The 25,460-nt window shown below is 40.6% G+C and overlaps 1 protein-coding gene across 1 annotated transcript in view; it reads right to left on the reverse strand.

The window, feature by feature from the left end:
* Positions 1-3,229: 3,229 nt before the first annotated feature.
* The window catches only part of CD109 (CD109 molecule), a 220,784-nt gene continuing 198,553 nt past the window's right edge, over positions 3,230-25,460 (reverse strand). The window contains exons 31-33 of the mRNA XM_075598010.1: positions 13,551-13,707; positions 7,820-7,922; positions 3,230-5,942 (exon numbers count right to left, since the gene is read on the reverse strand). Coding sequence (XP_075454125.1) covers positions 5,764-5,942; positions 7,820-7,922; positions 13,551-13,707 — 439 coding nt within the window. The 3' untranslated portion in view covers positions 3,230-5,763. The remainder of the gene's footprint in view (positions 5,943-7,819; positions 7,923-13,550; positions 13,708-25,460) is intronic.

Here is a 25,460-nt window from a genome sequence, read left to right on the forward strand (position 1 = left end):
GGAATAAAAGTGTGCTTCAGGAAATATCAGATTTTACTAAACACTCATACATATTTCTTTTTACATTGGATGAAATTATTAGACAGTGTTCCCCGAGAGGCTCAGAGTGACAAAATGTACATACACATACTGTAGGTACACATCTTGACCAATCGTTAGAGAGAGAGGATTTGGCAGAGTGAAAGAAATTATGGCAGCTTTCAGCATTAATAACTAATGATGGACATGTTTGTGGGTTTGAAATCCATATTACTGTATGTTGATTCAGAGTTTGATTCGAACTTCATCAAGCAGTTTGAGAACTCAATGTTCGATTCAAACTTTGTGGAGAAATTCACAGTTTTTTTTTCAAATTCAAGCAAAATTTAATTCAATCCAGATTTGGGATTTTTTTCTTAATTGTTTGTGTTTTTTTGTTTTATAAAATGGTCTTTTTTTAAAAAAAGTCAATACATTTTGTCTAATCCAAAACAATATTCAAAGCCATTTGAGTTTTTGAAAAATCTAAATAAAGTATGAAAATTTTTAGAACCAAAACACAAAACATATTTTGAAAGAAAACCAAAGATCCAGGGAATGAGCCCACCCTTATTAATAACACAAGTACTATGTTTGCCCACTTAAATGGTATTTTGTGGGCCCACACACCCAAAGATTAGTCATCTTTCTTTGTGCACCAAACATAGAATATGGGTCCCTACAGAAAAACAATTGCTTTGTGGGGGAACCACAGGATCAAAGGGATGATCCCACATAGCAGACTGAATTACATATGTAACACAAGTACCCTCCCCACCCCCTCCCTCTCTGGGAGATACTGCTGTTGTGGTGCTGGCATACCCGTGAGGGTCCAGGAGAGCTCAGTGTTCTGCGATGAAGTGGGGAAACAGGACAGGCTTTTGATCATCTTGATGTTCCTTGTTCTGGTGACAGCGCCTCCAGCTCCAGACTTCTTTCCCGCTGCCCAATAGACTGAGAACTCAGGCAGGGGTATATATATATGATATATTGATCAACCCCACACTGATGAGACCCATCAAGGTCGAAACAGCTGTCTGTGGGTGGTTTTCTGGCTATGCACCTTCACCCTGGCTGTGCTCAAAGCTGTGACCATGCAGCAAGCTTAAGCCTATAGGGAACCATGTTAAAAATGGTTATTGAGGCAAAAAGTGACACTGTGTGCTCATTTGCATGTCATTTCCCAGAATCCCTTGCTGCAGTGGAAGTGCTGTATGCTGGGTGATAATGGGGAAAGGCGGGGTTGCAGACCTGCCTAAGACATGCAGATGAGCATACAGTTGCATTTGCATATTTGCTTTCCTGTGGAGGGTTTTTGTCACTTTTTTTACTCACCATAACTTAACTCAGTATTATGGTTTGGCCTATCCCATGGCCTCTCTTGCATTCCCAGTAAAATCAACCCCACACTGATGAGACCCATCAAGGTCGAAACAGCTGTCTGTGGGTGGTTTTCTGGCTATGCACCTTAACCCTGGCTGTGCTCAAAGCTGTGACCATGCAGCAAGCTTAAGCTTATAGGGAACCATGTTAAAAATGGTTATTGAGGCAAAAAGTGACACTGTGTGCTCATTTGCATGTCATTTCCCAGAATCCCTTGCTGCAGTGGAAGTGCTGTATGCTGGGTGATAATGGGGAAAGGCGGGGTTGCAGACCTGCCTAAGACATGCAGATGAGCATACAGTTATATTTGCATATATATATATATATATATATATATATTTATATATATATCATAGCCTCCAGGCAGTTACTTCTGTTTCTGGGCCTTTCCTCTGTCAGTCCTGTTAGTGCAGGCAGTGGAAAGGTTGAATCCATTATTAGGCCTGTGTGTGTGTATTCCAGCCTTGAATAATGTATCAGTATTCAAGGGCAATCTTAGCAACTCCGAGGATGTAAATCTAAGAGGTGGATATTGGTTGGAACGCCCCCTGCTGTGTGTGGGTCAATCTTTATCCGGCCCAGCCTTGTAATGAGTCAGAGTTAGAGACACTCCCCAAGGATGTTCAAATTGGGACATGCCTCCTAAATTAGTCAATTGGGAGAGAATCTGAGAGAAGTCAGTCAGGGGAAGAACTGTCTCTCCCTTCCAGCCAAGCTAAGGCTGGGAGTGGAGGGAATCATGCTGCCTATATCAGGGATCTGATGTAGAGGGATCAAAGAGAGAAGCAGATGAGGATAAGAATCATGTGAACTGTGTATTCTCTGTCCTGGAGCTGACTTCTGAATAAATAATGAAAAGACATGCTGTGTGAGTTACTGGCTCTGGATGAAGGAGTGTCAGTGGGGTCCATCCCCCTGAAGCCCAATGGCTCCATGTAACAATGGTTTTTCAGACAAAAGGTGACACGTGTGCTCATTTGCATGTAATTTCCCAGAATCCCTTGTTGCAGTGGAAGCTGGGGATAATGGTGAAAGGCAGGGTTGCAGACCTGCCTAAGACATGTGAATGTGCTCAAAAGTGATATATATATATATATATATATATATATATATATATAAAATCTCAAAGGGGTTTATTGATACAGTCACTACAGATGATCTTACACAGCAGATGCATGGGTTAAAGAAGGATTCCAGGCCTCTGGATGGTGCTAGCTCTATTCTAACAGTGAAGCCTTAGATCTCTTTGGTCAGCCAGCCCATGAGGGAGTGACTGGCCTATCTCCTTCCCAGCCAGCAGGAGATGGCTCACACTTCCACTCCCTAGGAGGGATGGACGCAGACTCACAAACAATATGCACTTCCTCCCTGAGGCTCAGAAGGGGAGGGCACAGGATCTGCACCATGATAGGCTGCACACAAATTCCTATGTCACCACCACTTCAGTCACTCAGGGAGTCAGAATGGAGGGGGGGTGGCAATGCACACAATGTTACCTGTCACAGCCTGTAGTAATCAGGGCTTACATGACAGGAGGCAGAGAGGCAATCTGGTCCAGCCATGTTACACATGTAATTAACTTCTTTAAAAGTATCAATCCCACTTAAAATGAACACTTTATTCTGTTAAAAAAGTATATGTTTTTACTTAAAATTTAAATTAGTAATGAACTAATAGTACGCACTCTATAGAGTACAGAAGAAGCTTCCAAAACCAAGTAGTACTGTATTGTGCATAAAAAAGTAATCCAAAAAAAGCAGTTACTCCAGAGAATTATACAAATGTCCATAGTTGTTATGGTTAGTACACCAAGTAAAGCAAAAGCAAAAATACTTCAAAGATACATTTAATAGTAATCTGCTTAGAACAAGGGAGCCATAATAAAGTTTTGGAGCACAGCCGCTTCGTCAGAAAAACGCCCCAAATTAGAGAATTAGGGAGCATAACCATTGATACGGTTAACTGCCATTCAAGCCAAGAACATGTATCGGAGGTTATTGAATCCTGGTGTAAATACTACAAGTACAATATTATTTACACAAAAATCACATAAAAGTCAGGAACAAAAAGAATGGAAGACAAATATTTTAGCCAGATGAAAAAAAAAAAAAAATTCATAAGGCATTCAGTGCAAAACACATTTTGTGCAACCCCCCTCTCCTCCCCTCATGGTTCCTCTTTTTGCTGGTGTCTAAAGTTGGGCTGGAGGTTATGAATAACGTACTATACCAATGTATTCACAAAAGTAGTGAATCTAGGAGAAATATTTTAATCCCCATTATAATTCACTTATTCGTCCATACTTGCTTTGCACTGATCATAATGTCTCACTGCATGTTGAGGAATCCCAACCAACATCGCTATTGCGATGTCTACTTTCTAAAGTATGGCAGTTTTATTTTTGTGATCCTTTTAAGCAAATACTGTATACATCCATTTCAATATTACACTGATTTTTGCATTGATTATATATTCCTTATTAAGCATAAATCTAAAGGCATATGCCTCTAAATCAGTCAGAAAAAAATATTGAGTTATATTTGAAGCATACTGCCGATACTGTCAATACAGAACCTATCAGTTAGTGAGTAAGGAATGTTGTGAGCGTGACAATCAGAGTTAGGGATGGCACATTTTCTGAATTATTCTGGAAGTATTTAAAATTATTTTTATTTGTGGCATCTGAATTGGTCCTGACTCCTGATATGATCCCCAACACTACTGGGTTCTGTTCTGTTCTATTGACTCTTGGGGTGAGTGAGCGAAACCAAGACATTAACAAAACTTTGTGGTCACTTTGGGTGTGTGTGTGGTATTTTTTGTGTGTTCTTTCTCCACAGGTAAAACCCCTTGAACGTTTCGGATCAAATTTTGAGGGTACCTTTCTGCCATCCTAACTTAGATCTGCCAGAAGTTTCAACCAAATTGGTGCAGCCCCCATTTTGAAAATTCACTTTTTGTTTTTTAAAGTGATAAAAAAAAATGTATATATAAAATTAAACCGTACATCTCATCAACCGGCTTCTTGATACAAAACATTACATGGATTAATTTGCCACTTGTACAAAATTTTCAGACCATTTGCTTGAACCATTTCAGAGAAATGAAATATTTCAGTGAAAATAAATTGATAACCACGGTAACCAACAACACTGTACAACAACAACCTGTACATTTACTTTGACATCTAGGTGGCAGTGATAATTAGTCACAGCGCAATAGGTTTTTGATTGGTTATCCACCAAGTCAGCATAAGTTGTTCGTTCTTCACCGTCTTCTGAAGACTAATGAGTTTTGTGTGTTTTTGGTTTTTCAACTTTCAGACAGTTTGTTGCGAATGAGATGTCATTGTTACGTGGAAGTTTTTTGAAGTTTGAGATATTACAGTGTATTAAACATATTTCTTTTCAAGTCACAATAATGTGAGAGTTGAAGTGGTATTCATTATTTTCATTTTGTTTAACTTCAAGACAGTGCTTGATCGTTGTGAAAGACAACAGCAGGCCTTTCTAGATAACTGTGTTGCTGATGCCTCGACTGTTAGTGGAAACTAGGCTAATTTATAGGTTCGTATAATACCAAAGTATAGTGTGTGAATTAAATTCGCCAGACATTACCATTTTTTTACTGAAATTTGAGAATACTAGGCAAATTTGATGACAAAATCCACAAATTAATGGCTATGCAAATTTTGCTTTGTCCGTATTACATTCCGTCTTATTAATCTTTGCCCGATTAGGTTTAAGCACTCATCCACAACGTGGTATAAAATATAGCGTTTTCCTAGTGATATAACAGCAGATGCATGGCAATTAATTGTTCCAATTCCTGCTTTGTGTGACCTACAGTATCCATTCTGAATTAATTCCATTTGCATTTCATTAATACACTCTATGAGAGGGAGGACCATTTAGGTAGCTGACTTTTTTAATATTAGTTTTCATTACGTGTTTTTCATCTTCTGATAAGATACGTTGAAATAATTTACAAAGTAAAGATTGATAATAAGGAATATTAAAGATTGAATTTTGGTACATTACTTTTATTTTCTACAGGTGTCATTCACCTTTCAGAAATAAGTGACATGCAACAACTCCAGAGAAATGCATTGCACTAATGAAATAAAATGTAAATGTTTCTAGCTGGGGTAGATTGATAAATTATAATATTATTATAATATTTTGTCTACCCAAAAAAGATTGTTTTTGCATTATGGGACAAGCACAAATTAGCAATCTTTGCAGGGTCAGTATGAAGAGATAGACCTACTGCTGGCCCTGGCAATGCCCACTGCACTTTCTACATACAGTATTACAAGGGCAGCATAAATAAGCAGCATACATGTGATTATTTCAATATTGCCTACAGTAGTATAATTTGTAATACAAGCAATATCATGAAAAGACGCTTGACAGCTGAGTGCTGCTGTAATCCAGAAGTATGATTATCTGCTTTACACATACTGCAGTCATTTTTGCAGAAAGTACATGGTGAAAGTTTCTGCATCACTTCTGAATTATAACTTCTTACTGCTCTTCGTCCTGTTTGAAACGGAAAAAAAAATGTGTTTTTGCAAGGTTAAAAAGACTTTAGTCCAGTCTGATACAAACCTTTGATAGAAGGCCAAAAATGAGATTGACAGTTCCACTAAATCACACTAAATACTTTATAATTTAATAATTCAGAATCAGAATGGCTCCTAATCTGTTTAAGGGAATTCACATAAAGTGACTTTTTAATCAAAGCTAGTCTGGAAGAACTTCTTCAGTTGAAAATTACAAGATAGTTCACCTGAATTTGTGGTTAAGTCCTGGCTCTCCTAGTCATGCTAATCAACTCTATCATGAATGGTTGCGGTATATGGATATGAAAACACATTGATGGTCAATCGTGAGAGGTTGAGAAAGAGTTTTAAAACTCAGAAGCTGTATAGTAAGTATTAGGAGAATTAGGAAAAATACAGTTCTGGTTGGGAATGTTCTGGCATAGATACAGTAGCACTGTCCCATCCCTGATGAGGTGCTGCTGTACTGCAATATTGGACATTTTGTATAATTACGTTATAATAAATGTTGTATATATTTTTGCAATTTATTCCCTGCTGTTGTGCGTGATGTTGTCACTGTGGCCAGGGTGGCTTAGTTGGAAGCACCCCATTTGTCACTGGTCTGGGTGCTATTTTACTAGTATTGTACTGTATGCTGTTACTATGTTCTTTTTGTGCTAGATAGCACGATAATTACATAATTTGTAATACGACAGAGATGATACATAACAATAAAGCCTCTTTGAATGTCACATTAAGCTAGATATATGTGTTCACTAAAGATGACCAGTAAAAAAATCACAACCATGCCAGGTTACAGTACTGTATATTCAAATTTGCTATGTCCCACATTATGGGGCCTATGCAGAGAGCAGCGAATTTGAAAAATGGCGAATTTATTAAAAAGTAGCTTTTTTGGAGAGTTTTATTCTCCATATGCAGAAAAGTGCGAATTCTGCTATGTTTAACATGGATGCGTCTAGCGAGTTTAAATTGGCGAGATGCGCGCTTCAGAAACTTGTAAAAACAAATGCGCGCCTTTTTTTTCCCCTTTGCAATGGCCGCGAGCGGCCGCTTCTTGCCAATTTTTTCTGGCGAGGGAAAAAGGAGACAATAGCGCCATTTTATTGGCGCGAACAGCCGCTAGATGCCGTTCGCGGCTCTCTGCATTAGGATATTTGTAAAACTGGCGAGATTGAGGTTTTCGCCAGCCGCGAGGCGAGTTTTACAAATAGAAAATAAAAATTGGCGCGTTTTTCGGAAATCTCCATTTTCTGCTGTTTTCTGCGCGATTATCTCCAAAAAATGGCGAATTTCGAAAATTCGCTGCTCTCTGCATAGGCCCCTATATCTTTTGCCCTAATATTCACTACTGTATGTCTAATGCAGTGAATTGCTTCTGCTTTCTGTGATACTGCATGACCTGAAATGTTTTGTGCCTACAGTAAAATTGATCCAAGCCAGGTTTTAGATTCTGAGGTGGTTGTTCTTAAATATTGAACAGGCTCAAGATGTCAATGAAGCCTGATAACAAACATGTCTGATGTCCACTGGGCTGCCTAAAGCAAACTGTTTGCCGGCAGTTAGTGCTTCTAATTGTCATGCTGAGGATCAATTATTCCGAATACGACTTTTTATCTGCCTGTAATCATATGGTGTAAAAATAAAGGCGCGTGCCAGGTTATCAGGTATGTTGTTTTTCTAAAATGTCACCTTTTTTTTTTATAATTACTCGTTCAAACGTAACCAACTGTGTTGATCTGCAATTCGTTTTAGATGTGACAGCAAGTTATCAAATAAGTAATGATACAATTACTCATAAAATTAGCCTAAACGACACATATATTTTGATATGAAAGATCGTGCACTTACTTGGTTCATAGTAATCAATGACGGACACAAAAGCATCTTGTGTATAGCCGACCTTAAACTCTCTAATGGCAGGAATATCCACACAAACATGTGTCTCATTGAGCTAAAATGTATACAAATTATTTTAAAAAAAATTACAAATATATTCATTTGACAGAATATTAAAGTAAATATTGCTGTGTTACAATACAAATGGAAGAAATTGTTCATTTATTGAGGTATAAATTCATCAAATACTGTTAAAAACTAAAACTCATAGTCAACAAAAATGATTATATATATATATATAGAGTATAGATATAGATAGAATGCATTTAGGAAATGACTGCACACGAAGTGTTAAGTATTCTACAGAGGGTGTCTGTGTTAGATATAAAAAATATATACAATTGAAGAAAATACCAGAATGGTTTAATTATCAGCAATAAACAAGTGTCCCAGCACTCACTGTCTCTGTAGAAAAGCTCAAATACAGGAGTATGTCCAAAATGTCAAATGATTTAATTTAAACACAAGAAAAATAACCACTTGGAGTAATGCAACACTTAGGCAAAAAGAGTTCAAAGGAAGGGGAGTGGGAGGAGGGACACAGGGGAACAGAGTGAAAAACACAATAAACATAAGGGGGGGGGAACTAAATGGAGAAGGATATGCAAGGGTGGCAACTATCGTTTCGAGGCGTACACCTCTTCTTCAAGCCCGTTCCCTGTGGTCCAAGGGACCCAGAGGTACTTCCCTATATCCTCTCTTCCCAAAGCAAAATGCAGACCTGTTCTACACCTTAAGTCAAAAGCTGTTTATCAATAAAGCTTATTAGAGCAAATGGAACAGTCAAAGTAAATATTACAGCAGCAATTGGAGACCCAAATATTAAGGCAATGCAATTTCAAAATCAAAGAGCAAACCGTCCATAGCTGTATTCATTTCCTCAGGGCTCCTGCTTGTGACTCTTGGAACTCTTTTTGCCTAAGTGTTGCATTACTCCAAGTGGTTATTTTTCTTGTGTTTAAATGAAATCATTTGACATTTTGGACATACTCCTGTATTTGAGCTTTTTTTCTACAGAGACAGTGAGTGCTGGGAAATAGGGTCCCTTAGGTCCCTTTGCACCCTGCACTACTATTAGTTAAATTCTTTTGAGTGCTGTCTATCATTTGTTTTATTGCGGTTTAATTATCAGCACCAGACAAAATATATGGAAAATAAGAGGATGTTTATTGACCCATAACACACAGGGCTCCTGCATATATTTAGTGAATCTCTGTTTGTTTCTATTTACTCATATGTATGTATGTCTTTATTTGTATAGCGCCATTAATGTACATAGCGCTTCACAGCAGTAATAGTTACAATCATATAAATAATAAGATATAAATAACACATAATAAGATATAAATAACACAAAGGGAAGAAGTGCTTCAGACTTAAAAAGTAAAATTTAGGAAAAGGAGTCCCCAAGCACCGCTAGAACTCGTTTTTTTTAAGAGTTAATTCTAGCTTTTGGGTACTATTTCATATTCTTGGGGCTTGGATGTGGTATCCCCGTGTGTTATATATATATAGGTTATGGTCGGTGAAAAGGTGACTAAAAACCCTCCACCGTATAGCATATCGCATGTAAAAATATTACTTGTGAGCACATTCACATGTCTTACACAGGCCTGCAACCCTGCTTTTCACCATTATCACCTAGCATACAGTGCTTCAAAGCTGTGGTTTTAAGATAAAAGGTGGCACTGTGTGCTCATTTGCATGTAATTTCACAGAATCCCTTGCTGCAGTGGAAGCACTGTAGCTAGGTTATAATGGCAAAAAGCAGGGTTGCAGACCTGTCTAAGACATATGAATGTGCTCACAAGTAATATTTGTATATAGATATTTATATATAAAGTCATATTAACTGTGACATTTTATAAAAAAAAGGATATTACAAAAATATGCAATATAATATTATATTGTATGTATGTATGTCTTTATATAGCGCGATTAATTTACATTCAGTAGCGCTTCTCAGCAGTAATAAACATGACAATCATATAGATAACAAATAATATAAATAACACATAAAGGGGAGAAGTGCTTCAGACATAAAAGTAATATTTTGGAAAAGGAGTCCCTGCTCCGAAGAGCTTACAATCTAATTGGTTGGTAGGAATAATGTACAGAGACAGTAGGAGGGCATTCTGGTAAGCGTGTCTGCAAGGGGCCAAGGTTTATGTATGCAGTGTAAAACTATCACTTATAGAGCTACTCATATGCTTCCTTAAGCCGGTGTGTTTTGAGTTGGGTCTTAAAGGTTGACAGAGAGGGTGCTTGTGGGATATTGAGAGGAAAGGCATTCCAGAGGTGTAAGGCAGTCAGTGAGAAAGGTTTTAGGTAGGAGAGGGCTTTAGATACAAAAGGGGTGGAGAGAAGACATCCTTGAGCAGAATGCAAGAGTCGGAATGGTGTACTGTATAGCGAGAAATTAGGGCTGAGATGTAAGGAGGAGCAGAAGTGAGTAAAGCTTTAAAAGTGAGGAGAATTGAGTTTGTGATACAGGATTTGATAGAAAGCCAGGAAAGGGATTTCAGCAGTGGAAACACAGACAGATTTAGGAAAGAGTAGAGTGATTCTGGCAGCAGCATTTAGGATAGACTGTAGAGGAGAAAGGTGACAGGCAGGAAGGCCGGACAACAGGAGGTTACAGAAGTCGAGACGGGAGAGAATGAGGGTCTGTATCAGAGTTTTTGCAGTCGAGCAACAGAGAAAAGGGCATATCTTTGTAATGCTGCGGAGGAAAAAAAACACAGGTTTTAGCTACTTTTTGAATGTGAGAGGAGAATGTGAGAGAGGAGTCGAGTGTGACCCCTAGGCAGCGTGCTTGGCTACTGGGTGAATTATAGTACTTCCAATAGTAATGTGGAAGGAGGTAGTAGGGCTAAGTTTGGGAGGAAGCATGAGGAGCTCTGTTTTTGCCATGTTAAGTTTAAGTCGGTGGAGGGCCGTCCAGGATGATAAACTGTAGCAGAGAGACATTCAGAAACTTTAGTCTGTACAGCAGGTGTAAGGTATGGGGTTAAAAAGTAAATTTGTGTGTCATCAGCATAGAGATGATATTTGAACCCAAGAGAGGTGATTAGGTCACCTAGAGAGAGTGTGTAAAGAGAAAAGAGAAGAGGTCCTAGGACAGAGACCTAGGGTACCCCACAGAGAGATCGATAGAGGAGGAGGTATTAGCAAAAGAGACGCTGAAAGTACAATGAGAGAGGTAAGAGGAAAATCCAGGATAACGTTTTGTTCCGAATAGCAAGAGTATGGAGAATGTTGAGGAGGTCCACAGTATCAAACGCTGCAGAGAGGTCGAGTAATATGAGCAGAGTGTAATGACCTCTGTCTTTGGCAATATGGACATCAATAGTTCTTTTAGTGAGGGCTGTTTCAGTGGAGTGAGCAGTGTGGAAGCCAGGTTATAGAGGGTCTAGGAAAGAATAGGTGTTGAGAAAATGTGAGCACGCGAGAAAATACAAGACGTTCAAGGAGTTTAGATGCAAAGGGCAGGAGGGAGACAGGCCGATAGTTAGAAAGTTTAACACACATTCCCAGCTAGCTCAAACTCCCACACCCACCACATGATGAATATATATTTATGTCAACCAGAGAGCTACTGAGCGTGGCAATTGTATACAACAAGAGACAGGGGGTGCCCAATGCTACATCCTATTGACAAAACATATATGATGAAAAGTATAAAGTAAAATACTTCAATAATAATAATATTAAATACTTGGTTATTTAGTTAACCCTTTGGCCAAAGCGTCAATTGCCACGCTCAGTAGTTCTCTGCTTGACATAAATATATATTCATCATGTGGTGGGTGTGGGAGTTTGAGCTAGCTGGGAATGTGTGTTAATCAATGTCTGACTGGTAGCAATCAATTGGAGGCTGTGGCACCTCCCCCCAGAGCTCACTCCTCCTCTTTCACCTTTTTAACTTGGGAGGTAATTTCATTTGCTGCAGGAACAAGACCTATAATGGTTCTTCCCCTCTTACAGAGGTAAAAAGAAGGGTTCACAGTGTAGTGTAGTGTAGGACCTGCATTAATTTGGTTATACCTTGATGTTGGTATGCAGGCTTATGACGCTTTGGCCAAAGGGTTAACTAAATAACCAAGCATTAAATATTATTATTATTGAAGTATTTTACTTTATACTTTTCATCATATATGTTTTGTCAATGGGATGTAGCATTGGGCACCCCCTGTCTCCGATAGTTAGAAAGACAGGTAGTGTAAAGTTTGCTGTTTCTGAGTAATGGTATAACTGTTGCATGTTTGAAAGTACCAGAGTAGAGGGAGGAGTTTAAAATGTGTGTGAGCGTAGGGATTATAGTAGGAGCAAGAGGTTTTAGGAGATGGGAGGGAATGGGGTCAAGAGCACAGGTGATAGAGGGAGAAGAGGAGATCAGCAAAGGCACATCCTCTTCTGTGACAACGGAAAAAGAGTCAAGGAAGGCAAGAGGAGAATTAGGAAGAGGTGTACAATAGGAGGGGGATACAGGGGGGATGTACTGACGTATGGATTCCACCTATTCCTTGAAATAGTCGGCAAAGTCCTGAGGTGAGATGGAGGAAGAAGAACAGGCAGGCATACTCAAATGAGGGTCTACCTAGTATATATACCCTCCAACATTAATCAAACAAGTGAAAAACAAGTGAAAACAGTTACATAATCACCCCAGCTGCTCCCAATCCGCTTCCCCTGATCAGTGCTATCTCCATGCATAGCCATAACAGTCCATAAGAGTTCATTTCTGGTTCCTGTGTCCATTTCCGGTCTGTGCGTTCCAGAGACGTCACGGGACTCTTCTGCGCATGCCCATGCGTTCCAGCGTCGTCATTGTCTCCCCGTCGATCTACAGGACACATTAAGGACTACAAGATTCCAGAGATCTCACAGTGAAGAAACAGGACGCAGGAGCACCTCCCACATCGAGACGCAGAAGGAAGGAAGGCTTACAGCTCATAGAGCGAACACACAGCCCCCACAGCATCACGAGGGAAGGATAAACTACTCAGGCAAGAAGACTGACGTCACTGTAGATCGACGGGGAGACAATGACGACGCTGGAACGCATGGGCATGCGCAAAAGAGTCCCGTGACGTCACTGGAACGCACAGACCGGAAATGGACACAGGAACCGGAAATGGACACAGGAACCAGAAATGAACTCTCATGGACTGTTATGGCTATGCATGGAGATAGCACTGATCAGGGGAAGCGGATTGGGAGCAGCTGGGGTGATTATGTAACTGTTTTCACTTGTTTTTCACTTGTTTGATTAATGTTGGAGGGTATATATACTAGGTAGACCCTCATTTGAGTATGCCTTGTCACTTTAAAAAGACCTGTTGGTCGAAACGTCGTGTGGCACAATAAATTCATTATCTTGAAATCCGTGGAGCGCTGGATCTCTCTTTTTTCCTCAGTGTACTTTGGAATTTCCTGGCGGGTACTTCCTTGAACCAGCAGCACCGGTAAACTGTATGTATTTATTTATATATTGTGGTGTGCAGCCTTAACCCCCCTTTACATTGGAAGAAGAACAGGCAGCATAAGGTGGTCTGAGTAGGGAGTCAAAGACAGAGACGAATCGGCATGGATTAGACTTGTGCGTGTTGAGTAGTGAAGAAAAATATTAAATAACATAATGCAACAATTGTAAACATTAAACCCTCATTATTCCACTTACAGAATCAAAATAAAGATTGACTTTGCTTTCACTGAATTCCACCTTCTTAACTGGATATTTTAACAAAACGGCTTCAGGAGACAAGGTAAAGCCACTAAGTAAGTCCACTTGCATTAGGGCCATCCCACTCTGTGCAGAGGCATCTTCTTTCATATACCTAGACAGAAGGCACATGAGCAACATAATAGGGAAATACTGTAAACACATTGATATTGCTTCAAACATATTATTTTAAAGATAATTTTGGTTCAATTTATTTCACAAGGCAGGCTTTGTAGTAATTTAAAGCATTTTTCCTTTCACTGTTTGACAGATCTTCAATATACTGCAGGAGGGACATACTGTATAAAGTAGTAGTTAATTAACATTTAACCTATTTCTTATTTAACATTGTGTTGACTTAAAAATTGTTATGTGAATGTAACAGGGGACTTATCCCTGTTCACAAAGGTGCCTCTAATCCAGCAGTGTGGTGGTTAACTGCTGGTAGCAAATTAACTAGCACCACCTGCCTGATTACAGATAGTAGAAAAAGCCTGCCTTTGAGAAAGGAAGTAACTCCTCCCTAGCTCTGACTGAGAGCTGACCTTTGGAGAGACAGAGCAGCGGTTCTTGAGTCCCAGGAGAGACTAACCAAAAGAAACCCAGATCTCTGGAGCTGAGCGGTCTTGATCTCTGCACAGCAGAGCTGAATTCAAGACTCAAGGAAAACTACTGCACCTGAAGCTGAACCAGGAAGTGAGATTTTCCCTCCAAGAAACAGATAAGACTTTTATTCTCAAGAGACTGCTTATATCTGCTTATTTTCATGCTATATGTTTTGGGGCTGCGAGAACTGCTTGACTAAGGGAGATGTGAACTAATTGCATAGGATTTCACTAGAAATACTCCCAAGTGAATGGAAGCTTTGTTCCCCCCCCCCCCTGTATTTGGATAATTTCCTGATGAAAAGGAACAAGCACAATAAAGCCTATTAGAATTTCACATTATAAAGCCTCCTAATTGTGTACCTATGTGAACGTCCATCCACAGTGAACTTCAGGTTATGGAAGGTATACCTATAGTTGACCAAAACAGACTTCATATATTTAAATAGTTTTACAATACATTTACCTTTTCAGCAATATCATGTGCTGCATTGTCCAAACCTTCAACTGTGTTCTGTTTCAGGGAAACACTGAGGGACTTCTTCTATTACAGTGTTTCCCAACTCCAGTCCTCAGGGAACCCCAACAGGTCAGGTCTTAAGGATATCCCTTCTCCAGCACCGGTGGCTCAGTCAAAATGACTGAGCCGCTGATTGACCCACCTGTGCTGGAGCAGGGATATCCTTAAGACCTGACGGGTTCCCCGAGGACTGGAGTTGGGAAACACTGCTCTATTAGCTCCAAACTGGCCATGTACCCTCCGATCAGCCGAAAACTTCCATTGATTTAAATGGGAGTTTTCGTCCAATCGCAATTTTGGAGTTTACAGAATCAAGCCCTGAATGATTTCATTGAATTAATGAATGCAGCTTGGGAATCTCCACAATATTCTTTATTCACTTAAAGAGGAGATCATAATATAAGCAATACAGTATGTATTGTACATTTTGTTTTAAAAAATGTGACTGAGCTATTTTCAATTTTCGGATTAAATATGAAAAAAAAATCTAACATTTTAGATTATGAAACACAAAATGGAAAAATATACAGTACACAGTCTGATTACAACAAATGTTTGGTGAAAAGAACACCTTTAAATCTTCTATTTTAAAAAAACTATTTAACAAATATTTACATAAAATAAATTGCTGAAGCGGGAAGTAATGACAACCTAGCTACTTCCCAGGGCCATTTTGTTCTATCTTTGGCTATTTTGTACCAGCATATAAGGCTAAGAAAAAACACAGGGTCTCAAATTAATCATCTGTCTGTCTGTCTGTCTGTCTGTCTGTCTATCTATCTATCATCTTCTATCTATCATTATCAGCAGCACTCACAGTAGCAATGACTTGCCTGGGTTTACTTAAAAATCAAATTAGACAATTAGCACAGAAAAATTAAGGCACTCACACGACTTAAAATAGTAGAAAAAAATAATTTAATGCATCAACGTTTTGACTTTAACATAAGTCTTTTTCGCGATCCCACCGCTGCTTCATTTCTGAGCAACCAAGCACACCTCAGGAGTAAAGCAACAAATAAACATAACAAGAAGAATTAGGAAAAAGATAATCTTGTGAGTCACAGATACATAAAAACACATACAGTAATACAATGATGTTATAATAAACTCAAGTGTATCCATTTATAACAATGTATATCACTATCATCAAAACAATTGCACAAAATCAATAGACATTTTTGTATCAAGTAAACAAATCATGACTTACATGTTATTAGTCACAAAATGCATATACTTACATATACCATAGTTGAACTCCAAAATATGTATAAAATATACCACAATAGTTACACTTTGATTGACTGAAGCACCCTAAATCACTTGAATATTATTGTCTATTGGGTAGATCCTCAGAAGGTTGCTAAATGCATATTGTTCTGTATGCATTTTAAATGGACACATGCACTATTATCCATTTGTGGATAATAGTTATTGTGCCCCTTACTGTATTGTATTCTAGGGGGGTACAGGTGTTGTTGGGGTCATATATATATAATGGATAATAGTGCATGTGTCCATTTAAAATACATACAGAACAATAAAGACATTAAATACATATAGCACTCACCCATGTCCAGCTGCCATGATGAAGGCCATCCTCACCTTCATCCTGCCCATGCCCCATCCGCTTCTGCAAAACAGACACAAGAATTAAAACATCCAATGTAATGTCCCCTAGCCCCTTAATCACCATAGCAGTTATTAACCGCTACAGTCATTAAGGGGTTAACCCACCATCACCCAGATACCCTACCCCAATACCCCCCCCCCACCCCTGAGGCATAACCACCCTCACCCACTACCCACAAGGGAGTCCTACCACATACCCTTGGGGCCAATACCCCCTCCCCCCAGCACATACAGTACAATAATGTGCCAAATAACTATTATCCACATAGGGATAATACATTATTTGGCCATTATTAAACACATTAACTAGCATAGTAAAATAAAGAAAATTCTACTAACCTCTTCAATAAGAAGGCCCCGTCGCCAGCATCATCATTCTGTACCGTTGCCAAAATCATAAATAGCCAATACATTTCAATGACATTCCCATATCAATGTACCCCTTAATCACCTTATCGGGTACTAACCTCAAAGGTATTAAGGGGTGAAGCCATCCTGCAATGGCAACACCACTTATCCATAACATCCTCAATGAATTAAAAAGCAATTTCCTAAACAAATCTCATGTAATCATTCAATCTAAAGCCTCAAATGCCACTTAAAACATTGCATTTACATTGTATACATGTAGCATAAAATGTAAGCTACATGTACACGCTGCAAATCAATGTTAGCAATACAATAATCCAACTAAAATAGCATTACATCACAAGAAGTATACTATGTAATCCAATAAAGTCACCATCAATGAATTAACATACATGAATTACATCCCTAAAAAATTAAAATAGCATCCATACCAATTACACAATTAACTATAGCAACCGTTACAGAGAACAAGTTAGCATCATACAAAAAAGGACACCAAAAATTACAATATACTAAAGCAAGCCTCACCATTACCTACAGTACAGCATAGAAGCCCAAAAATTACATCTCTCTAATTATAAAATACATTTAACACACATCTATGCATAGCAGCATAGCCACAATCATTTACAATACTGCAAATCAAGCTTTTACAACACTATCATTTCTTACCCTGTATGTATATATCTCTCTAGACATACATACATACATATATACAGTGGCAAGAAATGATTTACATTAAAAAAAATATACACATGAAAAAGCAAAAAAAAACACATTTACATTAAATACATTTCTTTATTTAACTTATCATTACTTGACCCACTCACCGACTCCCGTTGATCAGCTTACTCACGAACCAATCCACAAACAGGAACCCATAAAATAAAAAACCATAAAATAATAAACATTAAAATAATAAAACACGGCAATCCAGGGGTCTTCTAGTTGTAATCCATCTTCATCTGTATTCTTCTATCTTCTTCCGGGGTCTTCTCCCCGTCTGGTGCCACGCCCATGTCTTCTTTCTTCTCCGGAGGTCCTTCCTCCTCGGCGTCTGGCTTCAAAATGAGACGACATAGGCATTCACAGGCCTATGATGTCACATTTTCGTCATATGGTTCCCACGGCCCTGATTGGGCCGTGAAAACCATGTGTTTTGGCCGATAAAAAAAAAACGATGACGTCACTTAAAGGCAATGAAAGCACAGCCAATCAGAATGGCTTTGCTTCAATTGCCTTTAAGATGACGTCATTAAAAGAAACATGGCCGGCCTCACATGGTATGGCAGCCAATCAGAGCGTGGGAAGTCTATCCCTACTCTGATTGAAAGCCTGTCACATGGTACTAGAACCAATCAGAGTAGGGATAGACTTAATACCTTTGAGGTTAGTACCCGATAAGGTGATTAAGGGGTACATTGATATGTGAATGTCATTGAAATGTATTGGCTATTTATTATTTTGGCAACGGAACAGAATGATGATGCTGGCGACGGGGCCTTCTTATTGAAGAGGTTAGTAGAATTTTCTTTATTTTTCTATGCTAGTTAATGTATTTAATAATGGCCAAATAATGTATTATCCTTATGTGGATAATAGTTATTTGGCACATTATTGTACTGTATGTGCTGGGGGGAGGGGGTATTGGCCCCAAGGGTATGTGTAGGACTCCCTTGTGGGTAGTGGGTGAGGGTGGTTAGGCCTCAGGGGTGGGGGGGGTATTGGGGTAGGGTATCTGGGTGATGGTGGGTTAACCCCTTAATGACTGTAGCAGTTACTAACCGCTATGGTGATTAAGGGGTTAGGGGACATTACATTGGATATTTTAATTCTTGTGTCTGTTTTGCAGAAGCGGATGGGGCATGGGCAGGATGAAGGTGAGGATGGCCTTCATCATGGCAGCCGGACATGGGTGAGTGCTTTATGTATTTAATGTCTTTATTGTTCTGTATGTATTTTAAATGGACACATGCACTATTATCCATTATATATATGACCCCAACAACACCTGTACCCCCCTAAAATACAATACAGTAAGGGGGTGCCGGTATCCCTCTGCTTTGTTTACATTCCGCGGCCACGTGATCGGGACCTTCAAATGCAGAGGGATACCGGCACCTCATAAAGGGGCCTGTATCTCGGGAAGCAGGGGGTCCCCGGACCTGAAACCAATGCGGTTCAGTCCTGGAGACCCCCTGCACATGTACACTATGAATGAAAATGGTTTTAAAAATAGTTTTTATTGTGCTGATTATTGCGCCGAGATAGCAGCGGATCTCTCTCTGCTGCAAACACAACTCGGCAGGGGACGGCTTCTCGGCAGTTTCTCGCCAGGCAGCTGTCTCGCCACCGATTACTAGCCATTTTATCAAAATGTGGTGGCTAATTCATTCGCCAGGGATACACCCCTTACAGCATACAGCCAGTTTAACACGCCAAAAACATGGCTAATTGCTAAACTGGCTAATGCGTTTTTTCGCTGCTTACTGCATGATGCCCTTAGTGTGCTGTCTATTTCGTTTGGTACAGTATGTTTTATTTTAAATGGGCAATTGCACTATTAGCCATATCTGGATAATAGTAATTTTTCCCATTATTGTACTGTATGTGTTAGGAGGTTGTTTGGGTTATAGGGGGTGGGTTGTGTATTGGTACAGTATGAGCACTCTGAACACAGCAGGTCTCCAAGAGAGTCTTCACAAACACTTACGGGGTCTGCAGCTGCTATTCACTTGGTACAGTAGGTAGCAGGTATTTTAATGTTTATTGTGTGTAGAGGGATTGAGTGAAGGGGGTAGTTTCCACCGGGTGGGTGGTCAGGCCTCGGTGGGTAGTGGGAAGGGTTAACTCTTTCATAGTGGGTACTACCGCTAAGGTAATGAAGAGGTTAACACCTCCCAATACCCATGCGGGAGGCCTAACAACCCAACCTGGGGCTATTACCCCTCCACACTCACCCCTTCTGCCCCCAATAAACCTGGTAGTCTGCCTTAACCCCTTCATTGCCTTAGCGGTTAGTCGCTAAGGTAAGGAAGCTGCTTACATTTTACAAAGTTATTTTTGGGGTGGGAGGGAGAGGTTACAAAAGAAAAATAGGCGGGGGGCTGGGGTGGGATACATTTCCATCTTTGTTTTTTTTTCAGTACAACCAATTATACTTTGTTACACTTGTATTTACTTTTCAGCGTGATTCACATTACAGTCTTATAATATAGCATTGGAGGAAAGATTGTTAGAGATTTATTAAGCATTTGTTTCCCAGTAAATCATCCACAGCCCCCATATTTTCAGGAAAGTTTCGTATCTATCCTGAATTCAACTGGTGAGTTTTTCCATGACCATAATATAATTTAGTTTATTTTTTACTTCCGTAATTGTCGGCGGGTAAGTCTGTTTCCAATTTCTAGCTATTACTGCTTTAGCTGACGAAAAAAGCTGCTTACATTTTATTTTTATTCATAGTGTGCGTGAGCAGGGGGTCTCCAGAGCTGAACCGCATTGATTTCAGTCTCGGGGACCCCCTGCTTCCCAAGATATGTGACCGGAGGCCTTTAACATTGCGGTGGATACCAGCACCCCATACCGGGGCCTGTATCTCAGGAAGCTGGGGGTCCCCGAGGATGGAATCAACTTTGTTCAGCTCAGGTGACCCCCTGCTCATTCACACTACTGCTGCGGCACAGTTTATTCGAGCATTTGCCCGTTCTGTGCCGCAGCAGTAGCCTGGCGCGCGCCCGAGTGTGACGGGCGCACGCCGAAGCAGCGGAAGAGCGCCCTCCGATCGGGGCGCTCTCCCTACCGCTGCCGGGTCCGCCGGGTCCCCCGGAACCCCCTGCCGCTGTCCCGCGATCGCGGGACACCAGGGCTCCCTCGGGGAGCCCCTGGACACGCGTGCAGCGGGCGCACGCTCCCGATGACGCGTGACCGCGCGTCTATGACGCGCGGCACGCCGAGGGGCGGCCACTAGCAAGCCGGGAGATTTCCCGGCTTGCGGTACCGACCACACTTCAATAAAGTGTGTCGGTAGTGTATGAATAAAAATAAAATGTAAGCAGGGGGTGTTCTGAGCTGAACAAAGTTGATTTCAGCTTCGGGGATCCCCTACTTCCTGAGATACAAGCCCCATTATGGAGTGCCAGTATCTCCTGCAATGCTAAAATCCCACGGTCACGTAACCCACAGGATTTTAACATGGTGGGGATACCGGCACCCCATAACGAGGCCTGTAACTCGGGAAGTACGGGGTATCGGACCTGAAATCAATGTGGTTCAGCGCCGGAGACCCCTTGCTACAATACTGTAGTATTAAAATTAATACTGTTAGTGGCATGCAGGTAGAGTTACTGATTTAGCCTATCTCTACTGCGTGTCTCTTACAGATAAGTAGACCCCGCTAGGATTAACACAGCAGGGGCCCCTGGTGTGTTAATCCAATGGGCCATTTAGTCTGAAGTGGACCATCTCCGACCACCACGCACTATAGTGCATGTTTCAACCCGAGAAATGGTTGGATAACAGACGCTGCATCTGTAAGTGTGTCACATACAGTACGTTATTTAGCAAAGTACTCCTCACCTGTATGTGTGAGTGCACTGTATTAAGATGGCAATGTTTGTTTGGATTGCCAATGATGTGTCTTAAGTGACATGAGATTGATATTGATATTTGTATAATGTATTATAAAAGTACTGTACAGTTTTGTCACTTACTGTACCAAGTTTCTCGCGTGCACAAAGCCAGGTAGTCTTACTACCAGTGAGCAGGAGATGACAGAACTGCCCCGCTCCTCCACCCAGGTCAGATGCAGGGGGTCAGGTGGGCCTCCTCCTGTCCTCTTGGCTGCAATTGCATGATAAGCCATTTTCTTCTTCACTTTGGCCTTACGTTTCGTCCATCGCCTTTTCAGCATCTCAATGGTATGGACAGTATTGCCCAGAGCATTAATGCGCAATAAAATGCGCCCCCAAATACAATGCTTTTCAGCTACTCATAATTAAATTTTTGGTTCCTGATCCTAGGTGCCACAGCAGTAGTAGTAGTAGTAGTAGCCATGGCAGAGAAGGTAGAAGCCTGGGCAGCCATCCCTACTGTTTTTCAGACGGAAATGATTGAGGTTTGCTGTTAGGCAAGGGTTTCTATTGCAAATTGTAACATAGTAATGGACGTGTTATTAAGGTCAGACTAATATGTAATGTATCACCAACTAACGTGACCTTAGAATGGTCTTTCCCAATGTGCATGTGCAGAATATATTTTTAGGTGGCGGTAATCCCCATCCATCCAGGTTATGTTACGTTGGCTGTTTTGCTAATGGACCTTAATTTTGCATTTAATTAGCTTTGAGGATATGTAATGGTGAGAGGGTAACCAGGCTCAATATAAAAGGTTAAGCCCACTTGGTTACCCCTGAATCGTGTTTGAAGGTCCTAGAGTGTCAGTTCTTGGACCTGACTGTCGTATATGCATCACTGAGACTGTGTGTAAATTATGCGACAATACAGTATTTTTGTGTTTTTACCTTTCCAGGAGTGCTAGCCAGAGGAGTTTGCGAGGCTATGAGTTTTAGGGTGGGTTTAGCGGAGCAGCTTCTTTCAGATTGTGGCTATGTAGCGGGGTTCCCAAGTTATGGCATACCCTAAAGATGTACCCAGGAATCTGGTGTGATTCTCGGGCACATTGAAGCCCAGTGCTCCGGCAAAATCCTACCCTGGATACGTTCTTGCGACTCACATATAGGGTTCGCTGCTTCAGCACAAACCTGAAAGGTAAAAAGGGCATCAGGGATCAAGGTATCCCCAGACCGGTCCCGGGGTCCCTAGCATAAGGTGGGATGCCCAGTTAATGCCCAAGTCACCCTGCACTTGGTATAGGGTTTCAGGGGGTGCTCCAGCTATGTCATAAAGCTGCAAGGATTTTCTGTGTATTTGTAAAAGTCAGGTTTATACAGTGTGCCAGGAGTAAGGCTAGTAAGAGTAGGAAACATATATTCTTATTCTATCCCTGACACAAGACCAGGAGACATAGACATGTTTAAACACAAAGTACATTTTATTAAAGGTTTGTGTTTGATAAGTGTATGTACTTGTAGCCTGTAAATGAACTTTGGGATTTCAAAGCCCGGGAATCTGAGAGCCCAGATGGCCACCAAGCTTGGTGTCACTGAGTCTGCACAGTTGAAAGCCTCAGGGATGCCAAGGTGTTAGAACAGGAGTAGTACTGCCGTTATAAATGAGTACCCACATCCTGGGCTAACAAAGGGCTATCTGGCAACCATTTGTCCAACCCCAGACTCTTCGGAGCCTGGACAGTGGGTGGGCTCAATATGCTAAGAGCCAGAGGTGCCAGGTTGGCGCATGCACCTTGACAGAATTGGAAAAGGTACCATCCAGCATCAAAGTACCGGCAAATCGGTGATAGGCTGACAGAGAAATTCCCACGTGCTGATTGGCTGTAGTGGTTTGTGAATGGGACTCCAAAACCTATAAGAAACCTTGCAGCCAATCAGGACCGCAGATTCCAAGTGCGAAACCATCAGCGGCAAAGTCAAGATACGAAAAAGATGCTCTGTGAGAAATAGACGCGAGCCGGATTCATAGATTTTCAAATCAAGAAATTTTCTAAGTCCCGCTTTTCTGGGACCAAGTTCTGAAAACGGGACGTAGCGGTCGCGCTGGTATTGTATGCCGAATTGCGCTCCAGGACTTTGTGAGTACCTCCCGGTCATTGGAAAGGGCTCCTACAGACGTCAGTTGTTAACATTTAGTTCATCACAAGCAGGCGGCAATTCTAGAGGTCATTTAATAACTATCCTGCATAATAAATCTCCTGAAGATTTTTCTAAATAGTCTGATTCAGATGTCTGGCACTGAATGTACAATAGAAGAAAGTATTTACTTAGCCTGATCCAGTGTATGCATAAATTTTTACAAATAGTGACATTAGACAGTTGGCAGACATACATATCCAACACTAGTTTGCAATCGTTGACAGAAGTTGAAAGTAATAAAGCAAAAAATGTTTTTGTAGTATAATTTTTGATGGATGAAAACTGGACAGTTTTTCTTAAACTTTTGTAATTAAACTGAGAAATGAGGATGATTAAACACCGGGAAGATTTTCTTCTTTTATAGAAACACAGCACAGCTTCTGACTTTAGTTGGCTTTTGACATAACAAATAATCAAAATCATACAGTATGTTACACAGTGCAGAGGACCAAAGAAGATAGTAATTACTATTTTATTTAAGAGAATGAACTGGATGCAACTGTGGGATACAGTTGCATGTTGAACTGAATGATAAATAATGTAATTTTGATATATACTGTTGTGGTTAGGAAAACTATTTAATGAACTGAAGATTCAATAAATAAGACAGTTTAAGGTTTAATAACTATTTGCAACCTTTTTCTCTACATAAGAATATATTTCAGTTTCTTATTTATACTGTGTGACAAAAGATTTGTATCCATTTTTATATCTTATAAAAAAGACAAGGGACAGTATACAGAATTTACTGACTTGATGGGGCAAAAATGGAGCTCAGAACAGCACCAGATTTATCAAAGCAAAATATCCCATCTAAAGCCACCATCCCCCCATCACCTCTCTCTCCACCTCATTCCCTCTACTATCTCTCTCCCTCCTCACCCCCTCTCTCCCCCTCATCCCCTCTCTTCCCCCCGCCCATCCCCTCTCTCTCTCCTCATCACCTCTCTCCCCCCTCCCTCCCCATCCCTTCTATATTCCTGGAGAGGAATTAAGTGAGTTTATAAACATTTAAAAAAATAGTAATCACAATCTGAAGCTCACATCATAAGTAAGCTTCATCTACCATAAGCGTCCTAGACCTACAAATAAAAAAGGATCTGATAGAACTCTAAGTGCAACTACATATCACAAAGCCACAGTGACCAAAAACTACTTAAAAGCTGACAGTCACCATACTAGTCCATTAGATAGAGGGATCCCAGTAGGACAGTATCTGATTATTAGAGATTGTGATGGTAGGGAGTAGCCAGGCTATCAAATAAAGTTTAAGCCCGTTTGGTTACCCTTGATCCGTGTGCTAGATTTATAGAGTGTCAGCTCTTGGACCCAGTGTTTTATATGCATAACCTGTAATTGAGTGGTAATAAAGTATTTTATGTGTTTTTACCTTTCCAGGAGTGCCAGCAAGCCGAGGTGGCTGTGGTATGAGTTTAAAGGGGGGGGGGGTTTGCGGGGAAAGTGTTGGCAGATTGTGTCTATCTAGACAGGGCCCAGAGTTGCTGGTTCTCCTAAAAATGCACCCAGGAATCAGGTCAGATGCCTGGATGCGTGTAGACGCATGGTCCCTGTAATATCTCCCCTTGAAAACACTTGTGCGACTCACCACAGGGTTTCCCTGCTTGAGGACAGACCACAAAGGTAAAATGGGGCAGAGGGATGTGAGGTGTCCCTGAAACAGTCAAGGGGTCCCTAGATTAATGGGGACACTCAGTAAAGGCCCCAGTCACCCAGAACCAGTATAGGGGGTCTGAGGTACTCCAATCATCTAAGGTTATGAGGGGATTCTTAGAATCTGTACTAAGTTTATTATAAAGTGTGTGTGGGGAATATGGCTATGGAAAAATGACGTACAGTTTCTTCTTCTATTCATCATAACCAGAGAGACTTGGGATTGTTAAAGCGTATATATTTTATTAACAAAGTGTGTTAAGTACATGTATGTATTGTGCACAGTAAAATGAGGCACAGGG

Source organism: Ascaphus truei, chromosome 4 (assembly GCF_040206685.1).
Source record: "Ascaphus truei isolate aAscTru1 chromosome 4, aAscTru1.hap1, whole genome shotgun sequence".
Classification (NCBI taxonomy): Eukaryota; Metazoa; Chordata; class Amphibia; order Anura; family Ascaphidae; genus Ascaphus; species Ascaphus truei.